The following is a 24,638-nucleotide window of genomic DNA, read 5'->3' as shown; positions in this document are numbered from 1 at the left end:
GGCCGTTCCCGCTCAGGAAGCTAGCTGTCGTGCTCGAGCGGCGACGGCAAAGACGCTGGAGCGGCGGTCGCAGGAGCCGGCGCAAGCTCGAGCCCAACGCGTTCGGCCCGGCTGCAGCTGCTCGCATGTACTGTACTAGGAGCAACGGTGCAGTGTTCGCCCCTCACAGCGCGCGAGGAGAGAGAACTTCTGGCGCGACGCGCTCGAGACAAAAACGCGGGGACGGTCGACACGCCCTTAGCTCCGTACTCCCTCGTCGCCAGCTCGCCTTGCTTCGATCTCTGCTCTGTCCAGCCATGGCAGAGAAGGGCGACTACGAGGCCCTCGAGATGGGCCCGCCAGCCGCCGGCCAGCTCCCCTACATCGACTCGCCCGACCACCGTACCTCCGCCTCGACCCTCGACTACGACGACGACGACGACGCCGACTTGGACGAGCAGGGTCACGCCTACCTGTCGCAAGATGCACCAGCTCACCGCAGCACGAGCTCGCGGTCCCCTCGAGTGCTCGTCGCCGCCCTCGCCGCCTTCGCCCTCGTCGCCCTGGGAACCGCCCTTGCCGTCCTTCCCTCGTTCCGCCACTCGCTCCTCCCGTCCAGCTCCACCAGCCTTGCACGAGTCGAGCGCAACCTGAGCGTCTCGCTCGCCGACTACCTCCACGCGCGGTTCGACCCCGACAAGCACGTCGTCGCCTTCACGATGGCGACCGGCGAGCCCAACTACGTCCCGCAGGCGCGCAACTGGGACGCCAAGCGCGCCGAGCTCGGCATGGACGACAGCGTCGTCGTCCTGTGCCTCGACGAGGCGTGTCTCGACGAGTGCGAGCGAGGAGGGCTGCGCGCGTTCGGAGGGTACCTCGTCGTCGACCTGCCGCCGCCCACGAGCCGACGCACCAAGCGTGGCAAGGAGCGAGGGCATCGCATGGCGTACCTCAAGTTTCTCGCCATGCTCGAGATGGCGCAGAGCGGGTTCCCGTCGCTCTTCTTCGAGGTGCGTCCTCGCTCTCAAACCTCCTCCTCGCACCTTTAAGCCGACCCTCCTCTCGTACAGGGCGACACTTTCCTCACCGCCGACCCGTATCCGCACATGCTCTCGCTCTCGGACGACTCGTGGGACCTCCAGTTCACCGAGGACATCGGCTACGTCGTGCGTCCCGCTCTCGCGCCACTCTTCTTGCCCTCCTTGCGCCCGTTCCCTGACTATTTGCGCTCGTGTGTGCAGGTCAACTTCGGCTGGATCTTCTCTCGACCCTCGACCGCCACGGTCGCGTTCTGGCAACGAGCGTTCGACGCTTACCTCAAGAAGAACGAGTGGGATGTTCGTCCACCTTCCCCGACCTCGTTCTCCCCCCTGTCGCACGCAAACTGACGCCGCTCCTGTCGCGCAGCAACAACTGCTGTCAGGAATCGTTCGGGCAGGAGCGCGCGAGACTCGCGGCGAGAACGGCGACCAGCACTGGTGGTTCCTCGACGACATCGACTTGCGCGTCTCGATGCTCCCCCTGTCCACCGTGCGTCCCTCGAACCCTTCCTTCTCTCTCCGTATACGTACTGATGACTCTCTGCAACAGTTTCGTGCCACTCACGTCGAGATGCTCAACTGGTAGTGCGTCCCTCGTCGTCTTCCTTCCTCGCACACCAGAATCCCCGAATTGACCTTCTCGCACGAGCAGCACGCCCGAGGCCGACGAGCTCGAGCCCATCATGAACCACCTCACTGCTGTCACCTTTCGTACGTCCGACTCTGCCTGTCTCTCGCACCCTCGTCGTCGCCGGCCCTGACCTTCTCAAATGCCCTGCAGCCAATCGTCAGTTCTACCCGAGTGCGTCTCTTTCCCTTCTCTCTCTTCCCCTCAGCCTTCACCGGTCTGACATGCTCGTCACGCAGAGGAGCGTGGCTGGGCGACCGACCTCGACTCGTTCTACTCGCGGCGCCGACCCGTCCTCGCCTCGGGCCCGCTGAACGGCACGCTGCACGAGGTCTTGCGCTACGCCCGGACGCTGTACGTCCTGTCGGCCGTCAGTGGACGAGCGCTCCTCTTGCCCGACGACGTCACGGTGCATGGCGTCCAGGACGGCACGCCGTACAGCTTCACACGGACCTTTACGCGGTTCGTCGCGATCGACACAGCCGTCGTGAGCCGCTTTCTCTCTCTCTCTCGCATGCCTCGCGCCAACACTGACCCTCGCCCCTACCTTCAGAACGACCTCGACCTGCTCGAGCCCGCCTTCTTCGCCCACGCCGCCAAGTACCTCGCTGCGCCCACCCTCGCCGCTTGGTCCTCCTCGCGCACCCAGCTCTCCCTCCCTTCCTTCTCCGACCCGCACGCCCTTCTCGCCGCCGTCCGCTCGACGAAGGAGGACGTCGTCGTGCTCGACGGCTGGGGCGACGGCAACGCGCGGCAGTGGACGCTCGAGGACTTCCCGGCCGACGTTGACGGCGACCTTGCCGACCTCGTGCGGGCGCTCAAGCGCTCAGTCGGCTGCCAGGGCTTCCACATCGACCACCTAGTGCGTCTCACTCTCTCTTTTCGTCTCGTCTCGGCGTCTGTCGCAGAGCACGAGACTGACAAGCTCGACTCGCCCTCGCAGCCTTTCCCGCACTGCCAGCCTCTCGCCGTACCCGTACCTTGAGCTCTCCTTCTCCTTCTCTTTTGTACGAGTCACTGTCGACGGCATGTTGTGCCTGCAACGTAGAGCGCCGTCCTTGTTGTACCTCTCGCTCGCGCACGGACCTCGTCGTCCCTCTCTTCGCGTCGCCCGACGTTGACCCTCTGGACCCGAGCGGACGCATCGCAGCTGCTTACGCATTCCCTTCTCTTTTGTTATTTTTTGCTCTTGTGCCCTTGGGCCGAGCCGGCGCGTCGCCAAAGGCCGAGGGATGAGGGAGTGAGTCGGACTCTCGGCTCGAGGTGCAGGTGGACTCGCTCGTTCTTTTCCCGGCTCCGTTCTCTCGCCTGAGCTGCTCGATTCGAGCTCAGAGTGCTGCTCGACAGGTCTGCTGAGCACCCGGGGCAAACCAGTAGCAGGACGAGAGAGTTCCCCTCGGCAGCCATCCACTTGCGAAGGTCCGCTCGGACCCTTTCCAGGGGCCGCCTCGTCCTGCTCTCTCGGCTCGACTTGTGGCTCGGTTGTCGTCATACAGTGCGCAGAGTGCGGTACTGGTTTAAGCACTCGAGTGTCGCGAGCGCACAAGCGACCGGCGCCTCCTCGACCTCCCTTTTCTACGCAAAGTCGAGCTGCCGTTCCCGATCCACGTCTGCGGAAGCGAGCCCATCATCGAGTACTCGTCTCGTTCGGTCGATCGAGCCTTACACCGTCGAGGAAGAGCGAGGTTGCACAGCGAGAAATCGAGTCCGCCCTCCTCGACCTCCTCCTGAGCGCAGAGTCGTGCGAGCGGTACCGGTGATTGTCTGCAGAACCGGGCCCATCATCGAGTACTTGTCTTGATAGGTCGATCGAGCCATGAGTGCCCAGGAAAGAGCGAGGTCTCAGCGCGAGAATCGAGTCCCTCCTCCTCGCGGCGTCGGAAGCCTCTCTCGAGAGCCTCTCTCACGAGCCGGGAGAAGCAGACACTGGGTTCTTTTGCAGGACGGAGCTAGAAGGAGGAGGAAAAGGCGGGAACAGAGGCAAGAAGGGAAAGAGGAGGAACTACGGTATCAAAAGGAGAGGGAGGAGAGAAGCACGGCGAGGGGCGTTTTCTGCCGCCCGACCAACGCGGCGAGACAGGGCGAGACGCCGCTCTACTGCGGCGGCTGCATGCGCTGCACGAGGAGCTTGAGCGCGGCCTGGAACGGGGCGACGTCGGGCGCGGGCGGGGCCTGCGTCAGGAGCGCAAAGTGGAGGTCGAGCGCCTTGGCCTGGTCCCGGGCGGCGATGGCTGCGAGCGAGGAGGGACGCACAGAGGTCAGTCGCCTGCAGACGAGGGCGACAAGCTCGAGACGAAAGAAAGAGAGAGAGGGAGAGAGAAAGCGAGGACGCACCCTGGCAGATGTCGAGAACGCGGTCGGCGCTCGACTTGCTCAAGGCCTCGTTGTTGAGCATGTCGTACAGGATGTTGAGCCGCTTGTCCGTCTCGGCGACGAGCTTGCCCTGCTGCGGCGGCACAATCTGGCGCAGGCGCGCGAGCTCGGCCGAGAGGATGTCGACGATGGGCTGGTACGTCGACGCGATGTGCGAGCGGTCGCCGGGCGCTGCAGAGGGACACGAACGACGAGTCAGGTTCTGCACGACGTGCGAGAGAGAGAGAGAGGCGAGGAAGAGGGACGCACGGTACTTCATCTTGGGCGGCTCGGCGCGAGGAGGAGGCGGACGAGGACCACCGTTGGCCTGAGGCGGCGGCGGCGGCGGCATCGAGCCCTGCTGCTGCGGCGGCGGAGGAGGACGCTGCTGCTGCTGCTGCTGCTGGCCGTTAGGCGCCGCGCGAGGCGGCTGGCCCTGACCCGGCGGCGGCGGCGGCGGCGCGAAGCCGTTCGAGCTGCCCATCTGCGGGCTCCTCGCCGCCTGCGGCTGCCCGCCGAGCTGCGGGCTCTTGAGCGCGCCCTGGATCGACGGCTGCTGCTGCTGCTGAGGCGGTGGGGGAGGGCGTGCGCCGGCAGGAGGCGGCGGCGGGACGAACTGTCCCATGCCGTGCGGCTGCTGCTGCTGTTGCGGCGGCGGCGGCGGCGGCATCGACGGCATGGGCGGTGCGGGTCCTGGTGCCGAGGGAGGCGGCAGACGGTTCCCGCCCGCGCTCGTTGGCCGAGGAGGCGGCGGCGCCGGCTGCTGCTGAGCGCGAGGAGGCGGCGGCGCGGCGTACACGGGCCCGGGTGCGGCGCGAGGAGGAGGAGGAGCGGGCGCGCTCTGCTGCTGAGGCGGAGGAGGAGGCTGCGGGAAGCCGTTGGGCCCGCCGGCGCCGGGACCGAAGCTCGCGCCGAGCGACTGCGGCTGCGACGGCGGCGGCGGCGCGTACGGGTTGAACGCCTGCTGCTGCTGCTGCTGCTGCTGAGCGGGAGGCGAGAGCGCGCGCTGCGGCGCCGACGTCGGGGCCTGCGGCGGGAGCTGCATCGTCGCCGGCCGGTTGACGCCCTTGGGCGGCGGCGGGGCGAACTTGGGCCCGCTCGCCATGGGAGGCGGGGGCGGTGCGGGCGTGCGGTTGCCGCCTCGACTCGGCGGCGGCGGCGGGACGCCAGCGGCGCCGGGCGGGCCACCGAAAGGCGAACCGATCGGGCTCGAGTTGGGGAACGGGCTCGCGATGGGGGCCTGAGCGGGCGCACTCGGCGGCGCAGGCGTGTGCCGCCTGAGCGCGCTCGGGGGCAGGATCGGCGCGTCGTTCCAGCCGCCGTCGGGCTTTGCGCGAGGAGGAGGCGGCGCGGCGCTGCTCGTCGGCGGCTTGGCGAACGACGGCGACTCGGTGCGGATGGGGGGCGGCGCGGGGAGGCCGGCGCCCGGGTTCTGCGGCGCGTACGGGTCGTACTGCGACGACTGCTGCTGCGGCTGCTGCTGAGGCTGGAAGGACGAGGCGGCAGGTTGCGGGCCGGCGGGCTTGGCGGCGTAAGGGTTGGGCGCGTACGGGTCGTCGATCGGGTTGGTCAACGCCGGCGCCGACGCGTACGGGTTCCTCGCGGCAGGAGGCGCGGCAGCGGCGGCGACAGGAGGTGCCGGGGCCTGAGCGGCGGCGGCAGGAGGTGGCGGCGCGTACGGGTTGTAGGCGCTCGGCTGCTGCTGCTGCTGGACGGGCGCCGGTGCGGCGTACGGGTTGTACACGTTCGACGCGGCAGGCTGCTGCGCCTGGTACCCGCCGTACGCCGGCATGCCGTACGCGCTGCGCTGCGGCTGCGTCGCCGCCGTCCGCTGGTACGGCTGGTACTGCTGTGCCGACGACGGCGCCGCCCGGCTGCTGCTGCCCGCGCCGACGCCGGCGCCCGCAGCGCGCAGGACGCGCTCTCGGCGCACAGGGTCGAACGCGTCGGGCGTGCGCGCGACGTACTCGAGCGCGAGGTTGGCGCGCCCTTGGCCGGCGAGGAGCTCGGCGTACTCGAGGTACGCGCCGTGCAGCTCGTCGAGCTCGCCTGCGACGTCGCTCGACGGCGCCTGGGCGCCGCCCGTCGCGTGCTCGAACGCGCGCAGCTTCTCGACGAGCCCTTGGAGCGCGGCGGCCCGTGCGGCGAAACGCTCGCCGGCGCCGGCGCCGGCGCTGCTCTCGGCCTGCGCGAGCGCGCGCTGCTGCTCCTCGTCGGCGACCTGGCTCCACACGCCGGCGAGGCGGCCGAGCGCCTGGGCGCCCGCGGCGGCAAAGGCCCGCGTCGCGCGCTCGCGCCACTTGCGGTCGCCCGACGAGCGCCACTCGCGCTCGAGCTGGGCGCCGAGCTGGGCCGCGAGGGCCGGGAACGACGCGGGCGAGGCGTAGGTCGACAGGAGGAGGAGCGCCTCGCGCCAGTTGGACGGGTCGAGGTCGCGCACGAGGGCGGCGAGCTTGAGCTCGTCCGAGGCGGCGCCGGCCGACGACGACGACGAGCCGACGGCGCGCAGGACGCGCAGGTACGGCACCTCGGCTGCGCGCTCGGCAAAGTAGGCTCGGCGCGCCTGGTCGACGAGGTCGGGCGAGCCCGACTGGAGCGCGAACAGGAGAGCGTCGGCCCAGCGCGACAGGGCGAGCGCGAGCGTGACGGCCGACGCAAAGTCGCCGACGACGAGGGCGCGCGTCAGGAGCGTGTCGGTCTCCGAGGCCGCCGGCGTCGAGAGCGAGAAGGGCGACGGGGTGTCGGCCTCCTCGGCGGCGGCGGCGGCGGCCGCGTCGGGCTTGCCCTCGTCGGCGGCCGCCGCGGGCGCAGGTGCACCAGACGACAGCTGCGCGAGAAAGTCGTCGCCGGACCCGGCGCCAAAGCCGAAGCCCGCCTCGTCGCCGCCCTGCGCCGCGCCGCCAAAGAGCGCGCCCGCGTCGTCGAGCTCCTCCTTCTTGACCTCGACGCCGCCGGCCGCCTTCTCGCCCTCGGCAGCGACGCCCGACGCCGCCGCCGCGTCGCCCTTGAGCTCCCTCGCGAGCGCCTCGACGCGCGCGCGCAGCTCGTCGCGGTCGAACGCGTCGGCGTCGACGTCACCGTGCGCGTCGGCGTCGGCGGCGAGGAGCATCTCGACGAGGGCGTCGCGCTGGCCCTCGAGGACGCCGCCGAGGCCCGCCCCGGCGTGGAACAGGGTCCGGAGAAGGCCCCACCCGTCGTCCGAGCCGTCCTCGGTCGACGACGACGCCTGCTGCTGCTGCGCCACCTGCTCGTCGGCGAATCGGGCGAGTCCACCCTCGTCCTCGCCACGCTCGGCGCGTCGCAGGCGGTCGGCGCGCTCGACGACGTCGGGCAGCGTCACCCTGCGCTCGATGTGGACGGCCGAGCCCTTGGTGTCGACCGTGACGAGGCGGCCGCCAAAGCCCCACGCGACCGACGCCGGACGGCGCAGCCAGCGGGGCTCGACGGCGAGCGAGACGAGGGGCGCGTTGCGCGCGTTGGCGGCGATGGCGCTCTCAAAGAACGAGTCGGCGCCGAGCGCGCTCGGGTCGGCGAGGGCGGCCGCGTCGGCCCCGGTGGCCGACGCCGGGTCGTCGACGGGCGCGTTGGTCGCCTGGAGCGAGTGAACGGCGAGCGTGCCGTCGAGCGACGACGTGGCGATGAAGCCCGGGTTGCGCGGGCACCACGACGCGTCGAACGTCCAGTTGGCGCCCGTTGCGGCGCTCACCTCGGCGACGGGGCCCTCGTGGCCGAGCGCAGCCGACGACAGGGACCACGTGAGGGTGCGGCCGTCCTTGCCCGACGAGAGGACGAGGTCCGGGTCCGAGGGGCAGAACTCGAGCGAGAGGATGCCCTTGTCGTGCCCGCGCAGGACCTGCAGGCGCGAGTTGATCGAGTCAGTGTCGCACGTGTGGAGACAGAGAGAGAAAGGGAGAAGTGGACGTACCCGCTCGGGCTCTTTCCAGTTGCGCAGGTCCCACACGAGGAGGAACGGCGCGTGGTCGTCCTCGCTCGCCGTGACGAGCTTTGTCGGGTTCTCCGGGTGCCACCGCACGACCGAGTGCCCGCCGAGACCTGCGCCGCCGCCCATGCCGCCGAACCCGCCGCTGCCGAGGCCCGACCCGCCGCCGCCGCCGCCGCCGCCAAAGCCGGTCGGGCCGAGGCCGGTCGCGCCCTGGGACGTGTACGACAGGGCCGTGATCTCGCGCTTGGACTTGAGGTCCCAGACGACCGTCATGCCCGAGTTGGACGACGAGGCGAGGATGTGGACGACCGAGGGGTTCCACGCGAGCGACGTGATGCTGTCGAGCGAGCGCGAGCGGGACCCGGGCGAGAAGGGCGACGAGGGCGACGTCAGGTCCCAGATGAGGATCTGTTTTGGGTGTGTTGGAGCGAGTCAGTGTGAGTGTGCGCGGGACTGAGAGGAAGTGCGAAGCGCACCTCTGCGTTGGCGGCGCCGGTCGCGAGGAGGTTCTTCTGCGCGGGGCTAAAGTCGAGGCCGCGGACGGGGGTGCGGTGCGGGCTTGCGAGCTCGTGGAGGAGCGGGCTGTGGGCGGCGGAAGAGTGGGTGTGAGTGAGATTGCGAGAGAGAGAGAGGAGAGAGAGGGAGCGGGGACGGACTCTTGGTTGGCGACGAGCTTTGCCGGGTCGTACAGGGTGACTGCGCCCGAGTGAGCACCGGTGGCGAGGATGCCGAGGTTGGTCTCGTCGGCGGCATGTTGACCTTGCGACGGGTCCCACTGGCCCCAGGCGATGCGGTGACAGCGGGTCGACGAGGGGATGCGGGCGACAGGGTCTTGCGGGTTGTGCGAGAAGGGTGCGAAGAGCTCGAGGTGCGAGTCACTCGAGTTGTACTGGTCGTCGAGCTGGCCCAGGGCGGCCGTGGTGGTGGCGAGGAGCGGGCCTTGTTCAGGGTCGCGCTGGGGGAGCCACGCGTGGACGGCGGTGCGCGGGACCGACACGAGCGCGGGCATGGTGGCGGTGGCACTGGTGCGGGTGCGGTGGTAGGTGCTGCCCAGCTCGGCGGGGGTGTGGGCGACGAGGAGGACGAGGAGGAGACACGGTGAGGACGTGGACCTGTTGCGCCCCGCGGAGGTGCCGCCTCCTCTCGCCCTCGCTCTTCTCCCACCCGCTCGAGCTACGTGCTACACTGCCACCTGGTCGCACCACGAGCCATGGACTCGCCTGCTCAACCCACCTCGCCCCCGCGACCTCTCGTCGTCACCAACGACGGGCCCACCCCGAATTCACCCAACTCGCTCCCCTCGTCGCCCGCTCCACCACCTCAAGCACCCGCGCCAGTCGAGCCACAAGACGAGCCGCAACAGCCACACCAAGGTGCGCACCCGCCGCCCCCGCACTTCTGCCCACCGTCCGCTCACCCCCTCCTCCTCCCCTTGTTCACAGCTCCCTCGCCCGCCGACAACGACCACGACGACAAGCCCCTCGCTCCGCCCGTGCCCCTCGTCGAGCCCGCACTCGACACCGCACCCGTCGAGCCCGTCCAACCCCCGTCTGCGCCAGCGCCGACCCGCAAGCTCGCCCCGGGCGCCAAGCCCACCACCACCACGACCCGCAAGCCGCTCGCGTCGTCCCTCAACCCGCGCACCCGCCCGAGCTCGACCACGACCGCCCCCGGCGCGACCGCGGCGGGCCGGCCCTCGGTCACGGGCGCCGCCTCGGCTGCGCGTCGTGCGCCCCTCGCAGGCGGTGCGACGACCGCTTCGTCGACGGCCGCGGCGGGAGCGCGTCGCCCGCTCTCGTCCGCCACGGCGTCATCGACCGCCGGCGCTGCTACCGGCGTGCGCCGCCCCTCGTCATCGAGCGCGACCACGGGCGCCCCAGCTCCCGCCTCGGCCCGCCTGCGCTCGTCGCTCGCCTCGTCGTCCTCGGCGTCGGTCGGCCGTCCCGCAGGCGGCATCGTCAGCACGGCAAAGGCGCCTGCCGCCTCTGGCACCGCGCCTGTCCGCCGCCCGCTCGGCGCCGCGTCGTCGTCGTCGACCGCCGCAGCGGGCCGTGCGCCGGTCGCTCGCCCGGGCAGCGCAGCGAGCGCGCGCTCGGCGTCGTCGCTCGCCGGTGCTTCTTCGACGCGCACGGGTATCAACGGCACCTCGTCGTCTGCGACTAGGCCGCGCGTCGTCCGCCGCGCCGCACCGGGAACCTCGACCTCGACCTCGTCCTCGTCGGGCCTGACGCGCCCGGTCCCGGCGCCCGGTACGGCGGCCGCCGCGGCGCGCGAGGCCAAGGAGCGCGTCGCTGTGCTTGAGGGCGAGCTCGGCGACAAGAGCCGCAGGGTCGACGAGCTCGAGGGCCGGGTGAGGGAGCTCGAGGAGGCGCGGGCGGGCGAGGCGGCGGGCACGGTCAAGGGCGAGGGTGAGGGCGAGGGCGAGGGTCAGGAGGACGGGACCGCTGTCAAGGAGAACGAGGAGCGCGTCAAGGAGCTCGAGAACGAGGTGCGCCGCTCCCTCTCCTTTTCCTTCTCCTCGTCCGTCGAGCCTGGCACTAACCCCTCCTCGCCCACCTGTACGCCATATCTCACTGCCGCAGATCGACGCGCTCAAGACCCAGCTTGCGCAGCTCTCGGCGCTCGAGGAGGGCAAGGCGGCGCTCGAGGCCGACAAGGTCAAGCTCGAGGAGGACAAGGCTGCCCTCACCGCCGAGGTGCGTCTCTCTCTTTCTCTTTCTCTCTTCTTATCCTCGAGCGCAGCCCTTGTCCCGCCAGCAATCACTGACCCTGTGCTCCCTCCCCTCCCCTCCTCTTCTGCCCGCACCCGTACCCGATCCGCTCCTCGACGCGCAACAGCTCGCCGCCCTCGACACGCAGCACGCCGCCGCCCTCGACGACCTGCGTGCGTCCCTCTCGCGCGAGAACGCCGAGCAGCTCGACCACCTGCGCGCCGAGCATGGCGAGGAGCTCGGGAAGGCGAGGGCCGAGCTGGACAAGGTGAGGGGGGCGCTCGAGAAGGCGAGGGGCGAGGTGGAGGAGCTCGCCAAGGCGCTCGAGGACGAACGGTGCGTCGCCCTGTTTGATGCTGGCTTCGCCGGGCGGCCTTTCCTTTGAGAAGGTCGCTCTCGTCGTCGATGGCCTGCGACATGCACTGACCACCTCGTCCCCCTTGCAGGACCTCGCACGCCGACCAGCTCGCCACCTCTCTCGACTCGGCGCACGCCTCGCACGCCTCGGCGCTCTCAACCGCCAGGGAGGAGCACGAGAAGGCGCTCGTCGACCGCGACGAGCAGCACTCGTCGTCGCTGGCGGCCGCCAAGGACGAGCACGCCTCCTCCCTCGCCGCCGCCCGCGACGATCACACCGCCTCGCTCGCCGCCGCCCGCGACGAGCACGCCTCGGCCCTGTCGACGGCCCAAGCCGACCTGTCGGCCGCCGAGGACCACGCCGCGCAGCTCGACGCCGACCTCTTTGCGGCGCAGGAGCGCGCCGCCCAGCTCGAGGCCGACCTCGCCGACGCGCGCGAGGGCGACTCGGCCGCGCACGACGCGCAGCGCGCCGACGTCGAGCGCCTCGAGGCCGAGCTCGAGCAGCTCAGGGCCCAGCTCGACGAGGCGCAGCACGGCGCGCAGGACGCCGAGCGGGTCCGGGCCGAGCATGCGGCGGCGGTCGACGCGCTCGAGCGCGAGCACGCCGCCAAGCTCGAGAGCGTGCAGGCCGAGCACAGCGCGCATCTCGAGGCGGCGCGGTCCGACGTCGACGACGAGCTGCGCCGGGCGCGTGACGAGCTTGAGCGGGTCAAGGTCGAGCTCGGCGAGGTCAAGGAGGGCGCCGCGAGTCGGGAGGAGCTCGAGGCTGTCAGGAGGGAGAGGGACGAGGCAATCGAGCGGGCAGAGGAGGCGCGCAAGGCGGGCGAGCAGGAACTCGAGCGCGTCAAGGCCGAGCTGGCGGTGCTTTCTCTTTCCCCTGATCCTCCACCTTTGTCGCGATCGCGAGACTGACAGCGTGTTCCATGCCCGCAGGCCTCGAAGGAGCAGCACGAGACGGCCGTCACCAACGCCCGCGACGAGGCGCACGCCTCGGCCTCGTCGGCGCACCAAGACGCGCTCGCCGACCTCCGCTCCTCGTCCGAGTCGGCCGTCGCCGAGCTCCGCACCGCCCACGCCGCCGAGCTCGACGCCCTGCGCCTCGCCGCCGAAAGCGCGTCGGCGTCGGCGACCCAGGCGCGCGAGGCCGACGTGCAGAGCGCCAAGCTCTTGCTCGCCGCGACCGAGGCCGACCTCGCGCAAGCCAAGCGCGAGGCCGAGGCGCTCGAGCAGGGCATCAAGGCGCGCGACGAGGCGCTCGACGAGGCGCGCAAGGCTGTCGCCGCCGCCGAGGAGCGCGCCGCCGCCGCCGCCGACGCCGCCGCGACTGCTGCCGCGTCCGAGCCGCAGTTGAACGGCGTCGACATGGACCAGATGCACGCGCGCGTGGCCGAGCTTGAGCAGGAGCGCGACGACGCGACGCAGGCGCTGCGCGACACGCAGGAGGGGCTCGCGGCGCAGCTCGACTCGATGGACCAGCTCCACCAAGCGGAGCTCGAGTCGGTCCTCGAGGACCATGTACACTCGCTGCAGCAGCGCACGCGCGAGCACGAGGCGGCGCTCGGCGCGCTCCAGGCCAAGATCGAGGAGGAGCGGCAGCGCGCCGTCGAGGAGCTCGCCGACGCGCGGCAGGAGGCGAGGCGCGCGAGCCACGGCCCGCCTGCAGGCGCCGTCACGGACGTCGACGTCAAGGCGCTTCACGCGGCGCACGAAAGTAAGCTCGCCGAGGTGACGAGCAGGCACCAGGGCGAGATTGCCGAGTGGCGCGAGGTGCGCTACTACCGCTCCCTCTTTGCCGGTCGCCATCCTCCCGACACGACACTGACACTCTTTTATACACGCACGCAGGCCCTCGACAAGGCGACGCACGAGCTCCAGCTGTACCGCGACGCCGAGTAGCCGCGCACGATCCTCTTCGACCCTCGCCCTTCTCCTCTCCTTCCCTACCCGCAAAAACTCTATCCTGCATCCTCGACGCGATAAGCGCGTCGCACTAGATACCCCTCTTGTTCGTCACTCCTCTCTGTCTCCCTTTTCGCCCCTTTCCACCTCTTTCTCCCTGTGGCCCTCGACTTTGCCCTCGCCGCTGTAGCAGCGAGCGCAGCGTGCCAGATACCGGTCTTTCCTTCTCTCCCTCTCAGGTCGTGCAGCGCTAGGCGAGAGCAGTCCTTTCGCTGAGGGAGCGAGAGAAGCGAGACGTCGCACGAGCCTCGTTTCGAGAGCGACCTTTGCGCTCTCGCTGTGGCTTGTCTCCTCACGCGCCACTCGCTTTACCTTCTCGGCTTGCTCGTCGGGCTTCGAGATCTGCTGGGCCATTGCGCCGCTGCTCGCCGAGCTGCAAGGGCGCAGGCTCGTCGCCGTCGGCTGCCCCGGCTCGACCGAATCGCCGAGCTCGACCTCGCTCTTGCGCCTCGAGCGACCGGCTTTCTTGCTCGCCGCACACGCCTCGACTCTCTCGTCGACCGCAGCTGTACAAATACCGCGTTGCAGAGCTATTCAGGCGGTCCCTCAGGGTTCGATGGCAGAGAAACGCAAACGTCGGGCTCGTGCGCCCACCCGCTCAGCTCGTCCTCGTCGTCGTCCAGCCCTGACGCTACGACGACCGTCTCGACCGTCACCATGATCGCCCCGCCAAGGCGGCCTGGCGACTGAGGCGGCGCCGGCCGTGTCCTCCAGACGGGGCTCCTCGCGTCGCCGCCGTCGCTGCTCGCGTCCGACCAGGCGGACCGGCTGCTGATCCTCCGCAGGAGAGCTGGACGCTCGCTGAAAAGCAGAGGCGGGCGAGAGAAGAAAGGCTTGGTGTCGGACTCGCCGGCGCCTGGCTCGACGTGACACTTCGCGTTCGGCTCGTCTCGCGTCAATATTCCTGGGCTCGACGACGCGAGGCTTTCGAGCCCGGCGCGCTCGTCGACCTTGTCGATAGGTGGGTGGGCGATAACGATGGGGCCCGCACACTCGCTCGGCGCCGCCGTCGTCGAGAGGTCCGTGAGCCGCCGGGTGCTGCGGAGGACGTTCAGGACCATGTAGACGTTGGCGACGAGGATAGCGACGGTGTAGAGCCATTGCGCAGGCAGTACGATGGCCTCGACGCTGTGTGAGAGGTCTGTTCAGCTCGTGCCGAGCCGGCAAAGAGAGCAAAAGAGGGAAGATGGCGTACTACGCCCACTTGCCCGAGCTCAGCCCACCCGTTGCGGCCGAACACGCGAAGCAGATAGCGACGCCGAGGAGACTGACGGCCATGAACGCGGTCGAGAGCGACGTCTGACGCCGCAAAAAGTCAGTGCGAGCGCGAGAGCACGAGGCGAGAGGGGAGGACCGTCGGACGCACTGCCAATAGCTCGTTCGCCGCTTTTTGCAGGGTGACCCTGGCTCGAGTCTGTGCTCGAGTAGGTGCCGCCTTGGTGTGGTCACGAGCAAGGGCGACTCGAACCGTCGCGCCGTCGACCTTCTCAAGTGCGCTCAGGCCTCGTGCGGGGCAGTTTGCCGCTCCTCGACCGAGCTGCAGCTGCTCGCTAGAAGTAGGAGGCTGCTCGTCGGGCCCGTCTCGCTCGACAGCTGAGCTGCCGGGCTGAACAGGCTCGAGCGCGTCTGGCGCCCAGTCGTCGCTCTCTTCGATCCGACGCTTCAGTCGACGAGCGAGAGCGAGCCCGCCCAAGTCGGTAACGATGATGGCCGTCGGCATGATGGCGACGACGGAGAACTGGACGATCGTGTGGCTGCACGCTGTCAGGGTCAGTACTCGCATCTGGCGAAGGAGAACGAGCGCGACGAACATGCGAGCTGCTGCGGCGGCGGCGGCGAACGCCTCGCCGGGCACGGCGATCGGAATGAAGTCGACCAGGGTCGGTACTCGACCTCCAAGAGCGGTCTCGAGAGCGACGAGGTTGCCGCGAAGGTCGAGATACCGGTTCCACAGAATCTCGGCAAAGACGGTCGCCTCGATCGCGACGGCCTGCAACGCAGCATTATCAGTATTCGCTTTCTCTGGACTCGAGAGACTCACGTACAAGCTCGAGGATGATGATGATGGCGCCGCCGATGAGGAAGAGGGCGTTCGCTGTTCGCGCAGAGACGTAGACGCGCTCGCTCTCGATGGCGACGAAAAATGCCTGTTCATCGTCGACTCGGTTCTCGAGACGGGCGCAGAGAGGAAGGGAGAGGGAGAGATGGAACGGACCTGCAAGTTTGCGAACGTGAAAGACCACCCGCACACGAAGAGGAAAAGCGCGTTGAACGCCCGCATGGCAATCCAGGCTCGCTGGTCGATGCCGCGCGAGTAGACCGCCCAGCAGACGGCGAGGAAAGCGATGCTGTACGAAGTGTAGAAGAGGATGGTCCAGCACCAGATGGGTCGAGAGCTGTGCGAGGGCAGGGTGTGAGCGCAGGTCGTCGGCGCTGCTCGACGGCCAGGAAGACGAGGGGACGTGCGCACTTGATGAGGAGGAACCGGCCACTCGGCCTGTCGACGTAGCGCATGAGCCACAGGCATCGACGCTTGGGCACCTCGGGGCTGTGGCGGTAGTGCAGCCAGAGGTAGAAGATAGCGAGGAACATGCAGCTGCGGACGGCACGAGGACCGTCGTCAGTCGAGCCCTTGTGCTTCGCGATCTCGTATAGACACACTCACAGTACCGTGAGGGCCTCGAGGACAAGCATTCTCGCCGTGAAGCCAGAGCTGGGCGAAGGGTAGAACGCGCGGTCGAGATCCTCGACGAGGTTGGACACCGTGCGCGCGTCGAGGGTCGCCGGCAGGAGCGACGCCATGGCGTAGCGAGCTTGCCCTTGACGTTGGACGACGGCAGAGCACAAGCGACGCGGCAGCGGTCGAGAGAACGAGCGGTTTTGCCGAGCGTACCGAGAAGCGGGCGAGCCACCCTGGCGCCTGGCTCGAGACCTCTAGCCGGGTCGAGCAGGGCACAGCGCGCTCGAGCAACTCACCTGAGCGCGAGGGCAGCAGCCGTCTGCCCGCAGCACGCCCGAGGAAGGCGCAGGAGGCCGGGAAGCGCGCGGGAACTGATGAAGGCAGTGAGCACCCGACCGAACCTGCCCTCTCCGGCGTTACCGAGCCACAGATCTAGGTGCCGCCGCTCGGGCGAAGAAGGATCGCCTTGGTCGCTCGCTTACGACGAGAGGAAGCACGCGAGAGCGCCGTCGCCGCTTGCCCCTCCCCCACAGCTCGAGTCAATCTTTTGTGCTTTCACGACGGGCTCGCGCACGTCGGTCGGGGCACAGCAAACGGACAGAGTCATGGTATTGCTACGACAAGGTACTGCAGAGAGAGAGAACACGAGGGAAGAGCTCAGGCCCTCTCGATGCCGCCGCCGAAAAGTCCGCTCCCGAGGTTCTCCTCCCGAGCCGCGAGCGACTGCCCGACCGCGCCGTCGTCGCACACTTGCGACGTCTCGACCGTCACAAAGACCGACGCCGCCGCACTCGCCATGCGAGGCGGCACGGCGCGCGCAGGCCAGCTCAATCTCCAAGCCGGCCCGCCGCCCTCGCCAGAATCCCGCGACGCGAACGACGCCCAGCTCTTCTTGCGCAGGGTGGGACGCCGTGTCATGTCGGCGTCTGACGGAGGACGGGCTGGGGCTGGAGCGCCGTCGTCGTCGCCGATGCCGAGCAGGTGCTTCTCGAACGCGTCCTTTGCCGGGTTCTCGACCTCGCCCTGGCTGCGGCTGCGGGTCGCCGAGCGCGTCGAGTCGAGAGGAGAGGAACCAGGCGTCGAGCGACCAGACGCAGGCATGGTGACATGGAGCTTGGGCGGCGTGACAGCGTTCGAGTCGTCGCCCTTCTCGAGGCCGACCAGGCGTCGGCGGCTGGCCAGCTGGTTGTAGATGAGGAAGAAGAGCGAGACGACGACGGCGACCGAGTAGATCCACTGAGCCGGCATGGCGGTGCCCTCGATGCTGCGAGAAGGGCGCAAGGGTGAGTTCGTGAAATGAGAGGCGCGTGCGCCCGCAAGGCCGAGAGGACGAGGACGACGCACTAGGCCCATTCTCCCGACGTCGTGCGGTCGGTCACGGCGCAGTAGAGGAGCCAGATGGTGGTCGCGAGGAGGCAGGTCGAGACAAAGCCGATGTGCCACGCCGTCTGTTGCTCGAGAAGAGGAGTCAGCGCCCGGTGCCGATGAGAGCGGCGGGACGACTGTATCCGAGACACAGAGAAAGAGACGCAGGACGGACCATCTGGAGGTCTCGCATCGCCTTCTGGAGCACGAGAAGTCGACGCGTTTGTGCCCTGGCGGCGGACGTGCCGCCTCGCCGGTCCAAGATCCGCACGGCCCGAGCGTCCAGCTGATGGTGCGCCTTGACGTGCACGCCGTCGTTGCCGCCTTCTGGTGCGACCGAGACGGCGAGCTGTGCGTCTCGCACGCCGAAGCCGCTGCTTGACGGCGACGCGACCTCGAGCGCTGGGGCCGGACGGGGGCCGAGCCCGCCCGAGCTGACCATAGTCGCGTTGCGGTCGAGGTCGATCTCGATGGCCGATGCGTCGAACTCGGCGCTCTCGTTGAGCTGATGCCGCAGTCGACGTACGAGAGCGAGGCCGCCAAAGTTGACGGCGAGGATCGACAGGGGAAAGACGATGATGAAGGCGAATTGGACGAGGCTGGCGCTGCGAGCGCAGGCTCGTCAGGTCGAGGGACACTTGGCGAGAGGTGCGAGAGGTGGACGCACGTTCGAGCTGGGCCCGCTGCGGCCGCGAAGGCCTCGGCCGGGTCTCGAAGCGGGACAAAGTCGAGGAGCGTCGGGGCTTTGCCGTCGAGGGACCGGTCGAGTCTGACGAGGGCGCCACGTAGTTCCAGATAGCGGTCCCAGAAGCGCTCGAGGAGGACGGTCACCGCCGTTGCGAGGGCCTGCGCGCACGGCGGACGAGTCAGGCTCGTCGACCACCAGGGAAAGGAGAAAGGTCAGGCGCACCGTTTGGACGCCGATGAGCGTGAGCCCACCACCGATGAACAGGAAGTTTGCGGTGCGTGCCGATACGCAGTGGCGCTCCGAGTCGACCGCGACGAGGAAAGCCTGCGGGTGCGAGGATCGTCAGGGCCTGAGCGCGTGCGGCGACGGCTCGCGAACGACGTACCGTCAAACCTGCCCAGCTGATGATCCATCCACCGAGCGCGAGGACCATCGCGTCGAACGTGCGCAGGGCGAGCCACGCCTTTTGCCCTCGTCCGAGCGAGTAGGTTTGCCAGAACACGCCGAGGATGACGAGCTCGTACGAGCCGTACAGCAAGACGGTACCGACCCATGCGAGTCGAGGGCTGCGGTCACATGAAGGCGTGTCAGCTCAGTACGGCGACTCCTCGAGGGCGGCAGGAAGGGGAGGGGAGGGAGGGCTCGAGGCTCACTTGATGACGAGGAAGCGGCCGCTTGGGCGGTCGATGAGGCGCATAAACCATAGACACCGCACGCCTTCTGACGAGCTGCGATAGTGTAGGTACAGGTACAGGAGGACGAGAAGCATCGACCTGCGCGAGAAGGGGGAGGACGAGGGTCAGTTCTCGGCGCGCCTCGATCGAGAGGAGACGAGCGACGCACAGTGCAGTCAAGGCGATCAGGATGGCCGTCCTTGCCGTGAAGCCCGCCGTCGGCTCAGGGTAGAGCGTCCGGTCGAGGGTCGAGATGAGGTTGGCGACCGTGCGCTCGTCGAGGGTCGTCGGCAGTGACGAGGCCATGTGGGCCGCCGAGGCTGTGCGCCGTACTGACCAGCAGCCGAGTCGTAGCAGCCGCACCGAGGACGCAAGGAGCGACAGCAGGTCAAGCTGCGGGGCGGCCCTCCTCCAGGGAGGAAGCACGGCGCGCCTGCAGGCTGCTGGCTGCCGACCGATTGTCGGGTCCCCTGGCTCCTGCGAAGCTCCAGGAGCGAGGCGAGCGTGGTCCACGGTCGAGAGCGGCGAGAGAGCGATCTGCTGCCAATCAGGAAAGGCCCGCCGGCACGCAGCGGAGGTCCGCCTTGCCTGGACCGACGAGTGCGCAGGCACGCCTCTCTCGGGTCGTACACGCTCGCGAGAGTAGGCTCGAACACAGTGTCCATGGCACGGTTCCACAGCCGACTGTACAGGCACAGCTCCCTCCCCCTCCTCCACTCGCTCGTGCACGCCCCTCATCGAGTCTCGAGCCGCTTGCCGCCAGGCGTGACAGACGTGTCGTAGGCGCGAATGAGGTGCTCCTGGCCTTCCTCCGTCCTGCGGGCGAGAAAGGAGGGAAAAGAGGTGAGCGAGGGCGCGAGGGGGGGGGGGGGCGGGGGGGAGGAGGAGAGATGGGCGCACTGGGAAAAGGCAAAGCCGCGGTTCCTGCGCATCCTCTGCACCGCACGCACCTTCTTGATAGCCTGCGAGAGTGAACGAAAAGGTTGGTGAGTGAACCTCGCTCGGACCGGCTCACGCGAGGAGAGGAGGATGGCGGCGACGCACCTTCTGGAACTGCTCCATCCTCGGTCGATAGTCGGGCAGGTTGTACTTCTGGATCTCTTGAACGATGTGGTACGGCTCGGGCTGAAAGAGGCGCTTGTAGCTCTTCCACGCAAAGTCGCGCGTGAGGAGGAGGACCGGGATGCCGATCATGGTGAGCCAGAACATGAGGGACGTCCACAGGCGGCCGACGATGTCGTCGTACTCGAGCGAGAACCCGAGCATTGGCGCGACCCAGGCGTAGAGGGGGAGGAAGACCATCGTGAACGCAAACGAGCCGGGGATGGCCGCCAACGTGTACTTGGTCCAGATGCTGCGAGACGGGCGTGACCGAGTCAGGACGCCGCAGGTCCTAGCGAGGACGAGAGAGAAAGAGAGCCAGAGAGAGACAGACGCACTCGGAGATGAGCGCCGCCTTGCCGAGGACCGTGACGAGCGCCGTGAGGTACAGTGTCGTGCCCCAGACCCATTGCCCGCCGACCCAGCCCTGAACGAGGATGAGGCCCTGGCTGAATACCGTCGCCGTACAGACATAGATGACCTGCGCCGAGAGCTCGAGGGTCAGTGACGCCGACTCTGGATGAACGGCGAGGAGAATGGACGACGCACGAACGAGTGGAGGAGCGCGTTGGCGATCCACTGCCAGAAGATGCGGACCGAGAACTGCCGACGAGAGAAGGACAATTCGTCAGTACACGCTCGAAAGGGAGAGGGAGAGGGAAGGGCGAGGGAAGGCGACGCACAAACTTGTTCTGCTGGCCGAGCTTGTACAGCTCTGGGTACCGGTCGAGCATGCGCGCACCGACGAACTGGTCGAACACGCCGAGGACGATGGGCGGAAGGACCGTGAAGACGACGTTGTAGAAGGTGAGGGTCCAGCCCTCCTCGAGGACTTGGCCCGAGAACGAGTTTTGGAAGGCGAACTGGGCGACGAGGGCAGGGTCAGGCTCGTGCGCGACGACGACGACGACGATGAGGGACGACGCGCTCACCCAGAAGCCCGTCATGTACAGGGCGATGTTCTTGTAGAAGCTGCAGGGCGAGGAGGGAGAGTGCGCGGCGCGCGCGTGAGCGACCCGGGCGAGGATGGCCGTGCGAGCGCGACAGGGGGAGAAACAGTCGACGCACGAGTACAGGATGAGCTTGCTGAGGCGCTGGTACGACCAGGTGCCGTGAACGAGAAGGAGCTTCTTGAGGAAGCGGAACTGGCTGATGGCGACGTCGGCCGAGCGCGCCGCCTGGAGGCCCTCGTGGCCCGAGATGCCGACGCCGACGTGCGCCGCCTGGATCATCGACACGTCGTTGGCGCCGTCGCCGATGGCGAGCAGGATGGCCTTGAGGTTCTTCTTGACGAGCTTGACGACGAGCGCCTTCTGCAGCGGCGACACGCGGCAGCAGACGACCGCCTTGCACATGACGGCGAGCTCGAGGAACGTCTTGGACAGGTCCTTCTCGAGCGCGAACGAGAGGCTCTTGCCGTCTGCAGAGAGGGAGAGTCTGTCAGGCAAGGGAGGGCGAGACCGACTCGAGAGAGGGCGAGGCGACGGACCGATGACGAGGGCGAGCTCCTCAAAGTCGCCGGCGCTGCGCGAGCTCTTGACCGCCTCGAGACGCTTCGTCAAGAAGTCCTTGCAGTCGAGCGCGTTCTCCTCGTTGACGATCACCTGCGGCCGGTGGCGAGGAGGTTAGGGGCCGACTCGAGAGGGAGAGAGGGAGAGAGTGAGGGCGAGGACGCACGAGGCTCATCGACTCAGAGATCAAGCGGCACGACATGCCGATGTTGATGGCCGTCTCCTGGCGGTCGCCCGTGAGGACCCACACCTTGATGCCGGCCTGCTGGAGCGTGTAGATCGTGTCGGGCACGCCCTCTTGGAGCTTGTCCTCGATGGCGGTCGCGCCGAGGAGGAACAGGTCGCGCTCGATGATCTCGGACGCCTTGTCGAGCGCCTCGGTGCGGCCGTTGATGGTGGCGGCGGCGCGAGCGTGGATCGTCGCCCACTTGCGGTACTCGTCCTCGGGGATGTCGCGCATGGCGATGCACAGTGTGCGCAAGCCCTCGGTGGCGTACTCCTGCGACGACGGGCACACACACGCACAGGGTCAGGGGAGGTCCTCATCGTCGAGGATGGGAGGAACGGTCGAGACGCACCTCGAGGTGGTTGCTCGTCGTCTCGCTGAAGAGCTGACCCTCGCTCGCGAGGCGCTCAAAGATGACCGTGTCGGCGCCTTTGCAGTAGAGCTTGATCTTGCCGTCGGGCATGCGCACGACGGCCGACATGCGCTTGCGGGTCGAGTTGAACTCGAGGATGTTGAGCACCTGGTACTCGCGCTGGCGGCCGTCGACCGTGACGAAGACCGATTGCGGCTTGCGAGTCTGCGGGACCGACGTCGAGTGAGCGTCGGTATCGAGACGTACGGCGCTCGAGAGGAGGGGAACGAGGGCGCACCGTGAACGTGTGGCCGAGGACGTCGGCGCCCTGGACGAGAGCGGCCTCGTCAGGACTGCTGGCCTGGTACGTGATCTTGTCGTCCTTCTTCTCGGGGATGACGGTGTGGCACGTCGCGAGCAGGGTGAGGAACTCCTCGATGATGTGCCCCGTCTCGTGCCCGCTCGCGACGTTGTCGCGCAGCTGCTGGAACGAGAAGACCTCGCCGCGCTTCGACTCCTCGACGACGTCGGCGTACGCGATGCCGGCGATCGAGCACTGGCGGAACTCCATCTGGTTGCACGTGAGGGTGCCCGTCTTGTCGCTGAAGATGTACTCGATCTGGCCGAGCTCCTCGACGAGCGACGAGGTGCGGCAAAGCGCGGCCGTGTCGGTCGCGGCGTGGTACATGTCTGCGCGCGCCCTCGAGTCAGTCTCGACGTGCACTCTCTCGGGGGCCGCCGCAGAGAACCAGAGAGAGCGGACGCACCGAGGTCCGAGTTGATGAACGCGGCCTGCTGAAACTTGACGACCTCCATCGTGACGATGAGCCTGCGGGTGGGACAAGAGTCGGCTCGTCGTCGTGGTCAAGGAGAAGAGGGACGAGGAGACGCACGATATAGGGATGAGGTTGTTGAGCGTGAGGATGAAGGTGAGGACGTCCTTGACGAACTTGTTGACGACCGAGGAACCCTCGTCGTCGGCGAGGAGCAGGTACCACATGTCGTCGCCGAACGCGTGGGTGCGGACCGTCGAGCCGATGGCGCAGGCGAGCGACAGGACGAGGAGGATGCCGAGGAGGAACAGGATCTGGACGTTGACCATGCGCTCCATTGCCGTGCGCTTGATCGGGGCGGCTCTGTTCGGGGGCCTCGAGCGCGTCAGGACGGCTCCGAGAGGAAGAGAGAGAGAGGTGGACGCACGTCGCGTTGCGCATGAGCTTGGTCTCGTGGCCCGTAAAGACGACGAGGCCGTACAGCCACCCGGTGTTTCGCAACTGGGCGCCTCGGAGCAGCATCTGGTCGGGCCCGAGCGGCGTCTCGCTCGAGGTGGCGGCGTGCCCGGCTTGACCCATCGACAGCGTCGCCTCAAACGTGTAGAGCGAGTTGTTGGGCTGCTCGGACCGCAGTTGCCCGGCGAGCTGCGATAGGGCGAGCGGCGAGTCGAGCGTCGCGGTCGACGTGTGCGCCTGCTTGATCTTGAGGTTGGTCTCGCTGTCGACGCATGGGGAGAATGTCAGGAAGTCGTGCGACAGGAGAAAGCTCGGCAGGGAAGGAGGGACCGGGACGCACCCGTCGAGGTTGCTCGTCTCGATGTAGCACAGGCCCTCGGGCTCACTCGAGCTGAGCAGGACGAGGTCGGCCGGGAACGAGTCGTCCGACTCGAGGCGGACAATGTCGCCGACGCGCACGCTGCGCCACGGCTTGTCGACAAAGGTGGCGCCCTCGAGGACCTTGGTGCGACGCGCGTTCAGGTCGGCGTCCGACCGGTGCCGTTTCTGCGCGCCAAGGGGGAGAAGGTGAGCTCAGGTGCGCGCAAGAGAAGATGAGGCAAGGCTGAGGGGGGACGTACGACGTCCTCCTTGATCTCCTTGAGCGCTGCGACGATGAGGACGATGCCGAGCGGCAGGATGGTCGTGTACCGGTTGGTCGGCGAGACGTTGGGGATCTGCTGGATGCACGCCGTGAAGAGGAAGAAGACGTTGGCGTACTTCGAGAATTGCTCTGCAGGAGAAGAAGACGCTCCTCGTCGAGTGAGCGACGGTCGCTCGGATGCGGGTGAGGACGAGAGGGACAAGGGAGCGCACCGACGAGGAATTTGGGGATGAAGGTGACGATGTTGTACTTGCTCGTCGACACCGAGTTGCCGGGCCACTTCTGCGGCGCGTTGAGCGTCGAGTTGTTGAGGTGGACCACGCGCTCGCCCTCGTACACGCGGTGCCCGCCCATCGCCCGCCGCTTGACGCTCTTCCACACCTGCTGCACCGTCCCTCGCGCATCGAGCACCCGCTGCTCCTTGGCCTGCCGGGCGGCGATGCGCGCCTTGGCCTGGAGCAGCTCGTCGTCGTCGTCGAGCATGTTGCGCGGCGGGCCCGTCTCGCCGATCTGCCCTTGGGCGTGCCCGGCAGGCGCTTGGGCGTCCGCCGTGAGCGGAACGGCGCCCGTGAACGACTTGCCGGCGCGGACGTAGGTCGGGAGGGAAGGGTTGGACGCGCCGAGGCCGGCGGTGAGGTCGTCGTCGTCGTCGCTGCGGGCAGGCATCCTGGGTTAGCAGCACTCGCTTGAGACAGGCGAGATAGAGAGAGGGCAGGACGCACTAGAACGGGTTGTACTCGTCGACGTCGTCGTAGCGGTTCATGCCCTGGGTGCTCACGTCGGTCGCGGTGCCGTACCGATTTGCTGCCTGCCCGCCGCCATAGCTCGCCGGGTTCTGGCTCTGGTCTCGCGGGTCGTACGTGCCGTTGGCGTTGGCGAACGGGTCGCGAGTGGCGGTGCGGCTCGAGGGTGGTGGTGCGGCGGTCGAGGTCGAGGCGGTGGGGCCGTACGGGTTGGTGCGCGGAGCAGGCTCGTGGCCGGGCGAGAAGACCGAGATGTCCTCGTCGTCCGAGTCGAACTGCGAGTCGGCTCGACCGGTCAGCCGGTGCCCAGCGAGCCCCGCCGAGGGTACTGCGAGGTCGAGAGATGAGGATGAGGGACGGACCGGGTTCATCGCGCTCTCGCAGCCCAGGCTTGCTCGCACGGTCGAGGAGGTGTTGTGTCGGGCGTAGTCGAGTGTGCGTCAGGCGGCTGGAC

General features: G+C 68.3%; 5 protein-coding genes across 5 annotated transcripts; 2 read left to right on the top strand and 3 right to left on the bottom strand.

Moving 5' to 3' along the window:
• Positions 1-296: 296 nt before the first annotated feature.
• RHOBADRAFT_50456 (uncharacterized protein) lies at positions 297-2,632 on the top strand (the record flags this gene model as incomplete). Its single annotated transcript, XM_018415328.1, has 10 exons — positions 297-989; positions 1,050-1,145; positions 1,221-1,316; positions 1,387-1,509; positions 1,570-1,604; positions 1,672-1,730; positions 1,801-1,821; positions 1,887-2,134; positions 2,201-2,509; positions 2,591-2,632. 10 exons carry the CDS (start codon positions 297-299, stop codon positions 2,630-2,632), a joined length of 1,722 nt encoding a protein of 573 aa, XP_018273977.1.
• Positions 2,633-3,563: 931 nt separating this feature from the next.
• Positions 3,564-8,951, bottom strand: RHOBADRAFT_50455 (uncharacterized protein; the record flags this gene model as incomplete). Its single annotated transcript, XM_018415327.1, has 6 exons — positions 3,564-3,878; positions 3,982-4,191; positions 4,270-7,852; positions 7,925-8,350; positions 8,419-8,524; positions 8,599-8,951. 6 exons carry the CDS (start codon positions 8,949-8,951, stop codon positions 3,742-3,744), a joined length of 4,815 nt encoding a protein of 1,604 aa, XP_018273976.1. The 3' UTR covers positions 3,564-3,741.
• A 157-nt stretch (positions 8,952-9,108) lies between these two features.
• On the top strand, positions 9,109-13,141 carry RHOBADRAFT_50454 (uncharacterized protein). Its single transcript, XM_018415326.1, has 7 exons — positions 9,109-9,315; positions 9,385-10,430; positions 10,525-10,638; positions 10,781-10,989; positions 11,100-11,874; positions 11,947-12,780; positions 12,859-13,141. Exons 1-7 carry the CDS (start codon positions 9,153-9,155, stop codon positions 12,907-12,909), a joined length of 3,192 nt encoding a protein of 1,063 aa, XP_018273975.1. The 5' UTR covers positions 9,109-9,152; the 3' UTR covers positions 12,910-13,141.
• Positions 13,142-16,309: 3,168 nt separating this feature from the next.
• Positions 16,310-18,730, bottom strand: RHOBADRAFT_50453 (uncharacterized protein; the record flags this gene model as incomplete). The annotated part of the gene is made up of 8 exons (XM_018415325.1): positions 18,549-18,730; positions 18,359-18,478; positions 18,091-18,271; positions 17,928-18,029; positions 17,685-17,863; positions 17,193-17,622; positions 16,997-17,100; positions 16,310-16,916 (listed from the first exon to the last, which is right to left on the bottom strand). The coding sequence occupies exons 1-8, from the start codon at positions 18,683-18,685 to the stop codon at positions 16,310-16,312; spliced, it is 1,860 nt and encodes a 619-aa protein (XP_018273974.1). The 5' UTR covers positions 18,686-18,730.
• A 383-nt stretch (positions 18,731-19,113) lies between these two features.
• RHOBADRAFT_11116 (uncharacterized protein) lies at positions 19,114-23,795 on the bottom strand (the record flags this gene model as incomplete). Its single annotated transcript, XM_018412028.1, has 18 exons — positions 19,114-19,195; positions 19,280-19,341; positions 19,424-19,733; positions 19,819-19,961; positions 20,030-20,083; positions 20,164-20,343; positions 20,413-20,452; positions 20,549-20,900; positions 20,970-21,084; positions 21,158-21,490; positions 21,570-21,794; positions 21,868-22,259; positions 22,337-22,398; positions 22,463-22,705; positions 22,770-23,060; positions 23,139-23,344; positions 23,419-23,570; positions 23,654-23,795. 18 exons carry the CDS (start codon positions 23,793-23,795, stop codon positions 19,114-19,116), a joined length of 3,384 nt encoding a protein of 1,127 aa, XP_018273973.1.
• Between the last annotated feature and the right edge of the window lie 843 nt (positions 23,796-24,638).

Source organism: Rhodotorula graminis, assembly GCF_001329695.1.
Source record: "Rhodotorula graminis WP1 unplaced genomic scaffold RHOBAscaffold_1, whole genome shotgun sequence".
Lineage (NCBI taxonomy): Eukaryota > Fungi > Basidiomycota > Microbotryomycetes > Sporidiobolales > Sporidiobolaceae > Rhodotorula > Rhodotorula graminis.
This window is presented reverse-complemented; position numbering and strand designations above follow the sequence as displayed.

Bases quoted from the DNA above. Each gene is read 5' to 3' on its own strand.
- RHOBADRAFT_50454 (XM_018415326.1), top strand. From the start codon at position 9,153: ATGGACTCGCCTGCTCAACCCACCTCGCCCCCGCGACCTCTCGTCGTC. The intron at 10,639-10,780 runs GTGCGTCTCTCT...GACGCGCAACAG, and splicing joins AGGCTGCCCTCACCGCCGAG to CTCGCCGCCCTCGACACGCA. The intron at 10,990-11,099 runs GTGCGTCGCCCT...TCCCCCTTGCAG, and splicing joins AAGGCGCTCGAGGACGAACG to GACCTCGCACGCCGACCAGC.